This window comes from Helianthus annuus, chromosome 12, assembly GCF_002127325.2.
Source record: "Helianthus annuus cultivar XRQ/B chromosome 12, HanXRQr2.0-SUNRISE, whole genome shotgun sequence".
Lineage (NCBI taxonomy): Eukaryota > Viridiplantae > Streptophyta > Magnoliopsida > Asterales > Asteraceae > Helianthus > Helianthus annuus.
This window is the reverse complement of record NC_035444.2, coordinates 82565632-82575948: the sequence shown is the minus strand read 5'-3', so window position 1 is coordinate 82575948 and position 10317 is coordinate 82565632. Positions and strand designations below refer to the sequence as shown.

General features: G+C 37.0%; 1 protein-coding gene across 1 annotated transcript; it reads right to left on the bottom strand.

Annotated features, from left to right (window-relative positions):
• Positions 1-956: 956 nt before the first annotated feature.
• LOC110895364 (aminopeptidase P1) lies at positions 957-8811 on the bottom strand. The gene is made up of 15 exons (XM_022142674.2): positions 8556-8811; positions 8248-8311; positions 7535-7674; positions 6453-6860; positions 5776-6027; positions 5156-5242; positions 4977-5044; positions 4474-4540; positions 4194-4328; positions 4019-4099; positions 3830-3884; positions 3566-3670; positions 1594-1662; positions 1377-1501; positions 957-1277 (listed from the first exon to the last, which is right to left on the bottom strand). The coding sequence occupies exons 1-15, from the start codon at positions 8646-8648 to the stop codon at positions 1116-1118; spliced, it is 1911 nt and encodes a 636-aa protein (XP_021998366.1). The 5' UTR covers positions 8649-8811; the 3' UTR covers positions 957-1115.
• Between the last annotated feature and the right edge of the window lie 1506 nt (positions 8812-10317).

Below are 10317 nucleotides of genomic sequence, written 5' to 3'. Positions count from 1 at the left end.
TGCGTGCAAACAAGGCCACATTCACCTTTAGATTATTACCACCAAGTTTTATCTTCTTCAGCTTAAGCTCAACATTAACTAAACTAAACGTGTTATCCACCAAAGGGCAAGTATAATATGGTGCTACCCACCAAAGGGCAAAGGCTTGTAGTAGTTTGATGGTATCAAGAAGTGTAATATGGTGTTACCCCATGTAGTGAGGGTTCTAGTCTCGTGGCGGACGTTGGTGTAAAATATAGGAGTAGATTTAGTAGGCATTTGAGCGTCGTTAGAAAAAAGTATTATCCATGTTAGGTGTAAAATATAATAGATTTAGTAGGCATTTTTCAAAAAAAAAAAAAAAAGGTGTTATCCATGTTATAAACAAGTTAGGCGGATTGAACCCGTTTAGACACGTCTTTTATAGTGTCATTAACTTGTAAACCCATGTATAACCTGAATTCATTGACCCCAACTTGAATCTGTTTAACTTCGTATCGATTCATGCCGTGTTAACAAGTCATTTGAGCACACAAATAAATGTTCCAGTCAAATAAATAAGGTAAAATAATTATTTGTTATGTACTCGACTTCTTTTTTTTAACTTCATAATTAATTTAAAGAAAACAAGAAACATCTAACTGAGAACTAGGATACTAATTACGCCATTAGAACTAGGATGCCAATTGACAGGTTAAAAGATTTGGGTTTGACGATAGATTAACTTGAATACGACCCGTATACTTATTTGTGATCTAGCTTGGTTAACACCATTTAGCAAGAACGAACATGTTATGTAATTGACGCTCCTTGATGGCTTTCGTTGCGCATCTCTGACAAACAATCAACAAAATCAAGGTTAACAAAGAGTTCAAGAATGAAATTTAACAACTTTTTTTAAAAACCTAGCCGCTCATTAAACGGGTCGTGTTCAGTTTGACCTGCTACCAAAAATAATATTAAATGACCCAAGCTTAGAACTATGATTAACACTAATTTTATTATTATTTATTATTCATGTACATGTACATATACTAATTATTAGTTATCAAATTCAAGAATTACTGAATAAGGATGTAACATAACAATTTCAGATTTATTAAAAACATGAAAGAGAGAACATATGTTATAAATTATTATGCAGCAATGGGCTCGGTAGCTTTGTTCAACCAAGCCTTCTCGGACTCACTGAGGTATGGTGCCAGGATGTCACGACATTTGGCGTGATAGGTGTTGACCCATTTGATTTCTTCAGGCAGCAGAAGGCTCACATCGATCAACTTCGTTTGATACGGTGCCTATAATTCAAACATATCATTCCACAACAGCATGGCATATAAAACAGGTTACTTAGATTTAATAAAAAACAAATACAAAAAGATTAAACAAAACTTTACCCATGTTATGTGCTCGAATTCCAGGTAACCTTTGTTTGCAAAGTTAAACTGTGTTGCAGCCTCCTTGATTATAAGAACATTTTCCAATCTTATACCGAATTTGCCGTCTTCATAGTAACCAGGTTCTTAGAAAAAGGAGAAATAAAATTTAGAACAAAAGTTATATAAAAATCGGAAGGTATGTTTACAAGTGAAGATGAAATCATGAAATATGTACCGTCAGTTACAGTCATTGAAGCTTGCAGTGGGATGCTCAAACCAGGTCGGAAACTAATCGAATGTGGTCCTGCTCATAGAGCATAGACGGGATTACTTATTGAAATATTTAGGTTTAAGAAATAATTTTAATCACTAATTGAATAATATGTATTATGCAGATACAGAAAGAGAATTTCATATGAGTAAATTGCCATTTTAGTCCCTGAGTTTTGTCCAAATTTGCCATTTTGATCCAAATAGTTTTTTTTTTGCATCTGGGTCCCTGACTTTTACATTTTGTTGCCATTTTGATCATTTTGTTTAACTCCATCCAAAAACCCAGTTTGTAACAGGGGTATTTTGGGGATTTCCTTAAAAAATGTTTTCAGTTGCCATTTTGATCCAATTCCAAAAAATCAAAAAAATTCCAAAAAATTCTAAAAAATCATAAAAATTCTAAAAAATTCAAAAAAATATAAAAATAAAAAAAATTCTAAAAAATCATAAAAATTCTAAAAAATCAAAAAAATTCTAAAAAATCCAAAAATCATTAAATGTTTCGGCACGAACCGTTTCGACCCGTACCGTTTCAAACCGAACCGTTTCAACCCGTACCGTATCGAACCGAACCGTTTCGACGCGAACCGTTTCGAACCCGTACCGTATCGAACCGTACCGTTTCGACGCGAACCGTACCGTTTCGACCCGTACCGTATCGAACCGAACCGTTTCGACGCGAACCGTTTCGAACCGTACCGTTTCGACCCGTACCGTTTCGACGCGAACCGTTTCGAGCCGAACCGTTTCGACGCGAAGCGTTTCGACGCGAAGTGTTTCGACCCGTACCGTTTCGAACCGTACCGTTTCGACGCGAACCGTTTCGAACCGAACCGTTTCGACCCGTACCGTATCGAACCGAACCGTTTCGACGCGAACCGTTTCGAACCGTACCGTTTAGACCCGTACCGTATCGAACCGAACCGTTTCGATGCGAACCGTTTCGACCCGAACCGTTTCGAACCGTACCGTTTCGAACCCGAACCGTTTCGAGCCGAACCGTTCCGAACCGTACCGTTTCGACGTGAACCGTTTCGAACCGAACCGTTTCGACCCGTACCGTATCGAACCGAAGTGTTTTCGGCTTCGAAACGGTACGGGTCGAAACGGTTCACGTCGAAACGGTTCAGCTCGAAATGGTTCGGGTCGAAATGGTACGGGTCGAAACGGTTCAGCTCGAAACGGTTCGGTTCGAAACGGTTCAGCTCGAAACGGTTCGGTTCGATACGGCACGGTTCGGTTCGAAACGGTACGGGTCGAAACGGTTCGGCTTGAAACGGTTCGGCTTCGAAACGGTACGGGCCGAAACGGTTCGCGTCGAAACGGTTCAGCTCGAAACGGATCATGTTCGAAACGGTTCGCGCCAAAACGGTTCGTGTTCGAAACGGTTCGCGCCGAAACGGATTTTTTGGATTTTTTAGAATTATTTGGATTTTTTAGAATTTTTATGTTTTTTTAAGAATTGGATCAAAATGGCAACTGAAAAGGTTTAAATTGAAAAGAGTAACTGGGTTTTTGGATGGAGTTAGGCAAAGTGATCAAAATGGCAACAAAATGTAAAAGTCAGGGACCCAGATGCAAAAAAAAAACTATTTGGCTCAAAATGGCAAATTTGGACAAAACTCAGGGACTAAAATGGCAATTTACTCATTTCATATATACCCCTAAAAACTTGCGTACAATCATATTTACCAAACCAAAACAATTGATATTAAATATCTAGCCATTTAAAACACTCCGATTTAATATTTACCTGTTTCATTAAAAATAAATTCTAAAATGACTAACATATTGTTATTCTCCTTGCACTCTAAACTCTAATAATTTAGTTTTTTATATGTCATGAATATGAAAACGGGGTAAATATAATATTATTCAAGTTTTGAGGACGATATATGAAATTATCAAATACGGTAAAGGCGTTATTAACTTGCCTTCATGCACGTTTAAGTAGGAGCCGATCCCATGACCAGTTCCGTGTCTGTAATCAAGACCATATGACCATAATGGAACTCGAGCAAGAACATCAAGAGAATGACCTGATTCGGACACTTATGATCAAGAATTGTTTGAATGCAATATATAAAATTGATACTACCAAAAGAACAAAAAGATATAAATCATAAAATGTTAATACTTTAAAGATCGCACTTTCCGACCAAAATGTTGATAAAAGAGGATATTATTGATAATCTTACCTGTGGTTCCGTTGGGAAAACGAGCATTACCCAAAGCAAAATGACCCTTGAGAACCTATTTGAAACAAAATGAATAAACATCCTCTGAGGTGGGACGATTAACACAAAACCACAACGATAAATAATGTAATTACTAACAATAAGAAATAAACACATCAGTAAAGATAAAATGTAAGCCCAATACTGTACCGCAGTATAACATCTTTTTTCATGTTCAGAAGGCTTTCCGAAATGAACGGTCCGAGTTATATCCGTTGTCCCATCGAGATACTTTTAAAGAAAAACACCATAAAACTGTAGTGAATAATTTTAATAAGTAAATATAATGTAAGCCAAAAAACTGCATAGAAAATGTAAGAAAAACCTGAGCTCCAGAATCACAAAGATACATGCTATTTGGATCGAGTTCCGCACATGTTTTAGCTTCTGGTTCGTAATGAATAATTGAACCGTTTGGACCAACTGATGAAATAGTTGGAAAGCTCAATCCTCTGAAATGCTAAAAAAATACAATACAAAATCTGATCAAGTAATATAACAATATAACTTAATACAATTACAATACAGCATTAGTGTAAACAACCACAAAAACAATTAAAGAATAAACAGCAAGAGAATTTATTAAATTAATAAATCATATTTACCTCCTTCGCTGCCCGGAACTCCTCTAGCTTATCACTTACAGACACTTCAGTCAGTTTTAAATCTCCCCTGCAGAAATCATTAAGCAATTTACAATTTAAGAAAAAAAACATGGGTTTTTAAAGATTTAGTGATTATATATACTTGACAACACAGATAGGGCTGCAAATGAATCAAACGTTCGCGAACAGCTCGTAAACCATTGGGCGTGAAGTTCGTTTGTGTTCATTCGTTTAATAATAACAAACACGAACAAGAAATTTCATTCGTTTAGTTAAATGAACAAACATGAACAGAGGTCACGTTCGTTCATTTATGTTCGTGAACGTGCGTTGCCTAAATGAACAAACGAACACGAACATAAAATCATGTTCGGTAAGTGTTCATGAACACGTATATTTCTTTTACAAATGAACACGAACAAGGTCTTGTTCGTATTCATTCGGTTCGTTTGCAGCCTAAACACAGAGCAACTATGAGTACGTATGGAAGAATAGAAATGTACAAGTGTTTTTTAGAATTTTGGCTTTCCGACTCCTTGAAGTAGCCTGAGGCACCATATATCTCCTGCATCTGCACATTTGTCGAAATACAGAGATCAAATCAAAACGAAAACGAAAACGAAAAAAAGAATTAAAAAAAAAATATAACGTGTCAAATTTAACTCAGGATTTAAAAGCATACCTGCTTATCCAGCCATGCAAAGTATTGCACAATAGCTGCACCATCCCGAATATGTGCATTTTTTAGCCCTTCCATCTCTACAGGATTCTATATATATAAAATACCTGTTTAGCTACCAATAGTCTCCAATCCGCAAAATAAGCAATAAAAATAAAAAGGATACATGCTAAGAAAGGCAAAAAGGGTCCAACTTACCAAATATAGATAAGTTGAAAATAGATACAGAGTAAAATGCCATTTTCGTCCCTGAGGTTTGGCCAATTTTGCGACTTCCGTTTAAACGTTTGTTTTCCGCATCTGGGTCCTCTTGCTTTCCAAATCTTGCCCTTTCCGTCCAACTGACTAACCCTGTCCAAATTGTGCCGTTAAGTCAGGGGCAATTTCGTCCTTCAATTCATTTGTTTATTTTATTATACCTTTAAATTTATTAATTCAAGGGTATAACGAAAATAATAAGATAAACAAATGAATAAAGGACGAAATTGCCCATGACCTAACGATAAAATTTAGATGGGGTTAGTCAGTTGGACGAAAAGGGTCAGATTTGGAGAGTACGAGGACCCGGATGCGGAAAAACAAACTTTTGGACGAAAATGGCATTTTACTCATAGATAAATTACCTTAAGAGATTTGGGAAGGGACAAAGGTGACTGTTGCAGAAGGACCTGATCACCGCTTAACTTCGAATACAATGAATAGCAGCAACGAGGATCAACCCAAATCTTATGGCTGCTATCCTCCGGTTCAGTTGCACCGTTTGATTGTGTTTCCTTTGCTGATGTAAGCTGATTAGATGCAAGCAAAGCCACGTCTGAGCTCACTGCACCGTAATCTTTTACGGTGATATTATTTTCCTCCATATAAGTTTTGACCTGCAAAAAAATTAACGTCTTCATTTAAGTGATCCAGAAATTATAATAAAAATATAGAGTAAAATGCCATTTTCGTCCCTGAGGTTTGGCCAGTTTTGTGACTTTTGTCCATAGATTTGTTTTTACGCACCTGGGTCCAAAAGGTTTGAAATCTTGCCATTTTCATCCGCTTAGTTAACTCCATCCATTTATCTCCGTTAAGTCGGGGGTATTTCTGTCTTTTTGTTAACTTAAAGGGCAATTCGGTCTTTCTCACGTGAAAGTGGATGCAGTTAACGAGCTGGATGAAAATGGCAAGATTTCAAACCTTTGGATCCAGATGCGGAAAAACAAACCTTTGGACAAAAGTCGCAAAACTGGCCAAACCTTAGAGACGAAAATGGCATGTTACTCAAAAATATATCATAAAAGTTAAAACAACTTACCTCAGAAGACAACTTTCTTTCATCCACGTAGAAGAAAGCGGATTTTCTTGTGACGATAACAAATGCATGAACGACAGGAGAATACGACACATCACCCCCACGAATGTTAAATAACCAAACAACCTCATCAAGTGTTGTAATTATAATTGCACGTGCTTTTTCCTTTTTTAAATTTTCACGCAAATCCTTTAACTTATCGGAAACTGAACGACCCGAAAATTTCAGAGGATGTACATGAACGGGATTGATTTCAGCTTGAGGTTGATCATTCCAGACTTCATCAACCAAGTTTTTGGTTGTGGGAACTAAATTTTGTTGCTTTTTTGCAAACAAAGACTTCCATTTCTGTGCGGTTTCTACTGATATACACCAGAAGTCAATCCCGACAGCCGAATCTTCAGGTAAATTCTGATACAAAAAATGGGTACTTCATTAGTTAAAACATGGTAATGATTTAAATTCTTAGCATATGTTAATAGTGGTCGCTATGCTTGCTATAGCGAATAGCGTAGCGGAGCGGGAGCTTCCCGCTATAAGGTGTTTAGCGCCTAAAAAGTTACGAAATAGCTATAAAATAGGTTTTTTCTTTTTAATAAATACAAGTATATATAGTGAATATATAGGCGTATTTTAGGGCTTTTGTTACAGAATTGAAATAAGAAGTGTATATTCTTCCATATTTACCGGTTTTTTTTATAAAATATATATATATATAATATGTTTAAATTTTTTTCTAGTTTATCGCTTTTTATAAAATAGCTCCCGCTATTTAATCGCTATTGCTACGTAGCCTATAGGCAGCAAATCGCTATTTACCGCTATTCGCTATTAAAAACTATACTTGTCAATAGCGAATGGCGACAAGCTACCTAAATGCTACGTAGCAATAACGATTAAATAGCGGGCGCTATTTCATGTTTAGCGATACACTAGAAAAAAGTTAAGAAATATTTTATATGTATGTTGCGCAATAGCAATCGCAATCTTCGCTCTTTACAAGACTGATACTTGGTGGCCCGTTCAAAAGAAAAGTTAAATTTAGGAGTTTTTGGAAGCCAAGAAGTTGCAGTACAAGGACTTACGGTGGATATCCATATCTCTACAGCTGGATCTTCTCCCATACGCATAAGCCTCCATTGGTCAGTTAGTTGTTGTTCTGCTTGCAAAAAGTATCGCCCATCCGTCCAAAGCAATGCTTCATTCTTTGTTATAAGTGCCAAACCTAAATAAGTCGATAACCAGTAAGCACAACTTTGCAAGCCAACAAGGGGGTCTATAAAATATATATAAGTTAAAGCTAGGCTGCTTCAAGCCCCCAAGTTTTTTTAGGGCTTGATTACATCGATTCGCATCCGATGCTTCTCTCCGATCCCTCAGCTCTCAGTCTCTCAATTTTTCCGTAGGAATCGCTATTTGTCTTTTAGTGTTTAACTTCGTTTATTTTGCAGGTTTTGACAAGCAGTGCAAAGAATCGGTATACTTAGTAGGGGGGGGGGGGGGGGGGGTTCACCAAAACTCACTCCATCGTGTGTTTGTGTGCGATTTAGACTTCGTAAAAAAATGTGTCTTCGTATTCCCAAAGAGTTATTCTAAGAATCTAAGAAATAAGCAATTATTATTGAATAGCTTCAAAACCGTTGCGATTACAAAGTTTAACACTAACTTGATTGAAAATTCAAACACAAACTGTATCTAAACACAATATTTTTAAAAGTCAAACTCTGATGCAAATATATATTAAAAAGAAAAAGAAAAAAAAAACCTAAAAGATTAACATAGAGGAAACAGAACTAACCAGCACTTCCAGTAAATCCAGAAACAAAAGCACGCCTCTTATCCCTCGCAGATACATACTCACTCTACAACATCATCCAACACAAACACACACACACACACAGTTAGAACATAAGAACACACAAACCAATCATCGAATAAGAAATACTCTAAATATCAATTCAAATCTCAACTATTTATAGATTGAAATTGCAACAAATCGACTACTGACAAGTGAGAAATGAATGATTGAGCTATAAATAGATTGAAATTACGAGAAATCGGGAGATATATGAAGATTAAGATGAGGAAATTCAATTGAGATTGGACCTGATGATAATCTTCTGATGGAACAACTAGGGCGTCGAGAGGTGGAGAGTGTGAAGCCATTAGAGATCTCAAAGCAGAGAGAGTGTCCGCCATAGTTGTTTTTGTTGTTTGGAGATTTGTGTGTTTAGGGTTTGTGAATTATGATCTGATCGATCGGTTGAGTGAAGAAGAAGAAGAAGAGGTTATGACGCTACAGATTGTTTTAAGTTCTGGGATAGTGGGGTTTCAGTTGAACAGGAGTTCTCTTCGGAAGTGATAAAAGAATATTTTCGATTTTTATTTAAAAAAAAAAAGACAAGATTCCAAATTATTTAAAAAGAAAAAAAAAGTTATGTTGATAATTATATATTTTACTTTTAACTAATTATATCATATTTTAGAAAGATTTTTTTTTTAACGGCCAACAAACTCAATCCCGAGCATTCTCGGGGCACCCACTGGACAAACGTTGTACTCCGAGAGTAACCCGAGTCCACCACCAATTCCGAGGAAAACCCGGTAACCCACCCGCCCGTAGGCACGACAGTGAAATTACCGATAAAACCCGTTTGCTTAAGGATCCAACCCAGGTTTCCCTGGGTCTCCTATCATTGCCCACCAGTGCCTCACTCTGCACCAAGTGAGAGTCGAACCTGCATCTCTCGAGAGAAATGCAAGCCCTCCACCACTTGATCTAGAGATCATTGCCTATTTTATAAAGAATTAGTGGGTTACATACGTGCTTTGTGGCAAAGTCGACCCAATTTTTATTTTTAATAAATTTAAATGTAAAAACGTAGAAATAGTGGTAAAAATAACATTAGGGTATACAGGGTGGGTACGGTAAAAGTAGCGATGAACCTTTTTACCACGCGGAGAACACAGCTGCCATTGATGTTTACCGCGGGTGGTTGAGGGAATTTGGGGATCAGTCACCACATCGATCCATGTGTTGACCGTTGATTTTTTAAACGTTGGGATGCCTTTTTGAACATTATATGAATATGAACGTTGGTTTTTATTAAAAAAAAAAAATAATTCACAATTTTACACTATATAAACCTAACCCAAATCACAATTTATCTCAAACAATTCATAATAAATTCTCACTATCCCATTTTCTCATTTCTCCAAAACTAATATCTACCCCTATTATCTCAAATGGCGGATGAAAATTGTTTTTTCCACTCCATAGTAGTGACGACGAGTTAGCTTCAACCGATAGTAGCAGTTTTTTTCCAAAATCTCATCGAGCAAGCCGAACTACAAGACACGGGCACGTCTAGCAAAAAATGATATGTTCATCGTGATCGTGAGAGTGACCACGAAACCCTTATGGCAAATTATTTTGTCAAGGACCCGAAATACAACGATGATATTTTTAGTCATAGGTTCCGTATGTCAAAACGTCTGTTTTTAAAAAAATTGTGAGTGACGTGGAAGCGTATAACCCGTGGTTTGAAGAGGGCGTAGATGCGAGAATGAAGAAGAGTTTTACACTGTTGCAAAAAGTTACATCGGCGATTAAACAACTTGCAACCGGTAAACCTCCAGACGAGAACGACGAGTATTTACATATGCCCGAAAAGACTTCCCGCGAGTGTCTAGAATATTTCTGCGAAACGGTATGTAAAATATAAACTCCCGAGTTCTTACGCAAACCAACAAGCCACGACATGGCGCGTTTGTACCAAGCTCATGAGGAGAAACATCACCTTCCCGGTATGGTCGGTAGCCTTGATTGCACCCATTTCATTTGGAGAATGTGTCCCACAGAGTTTCG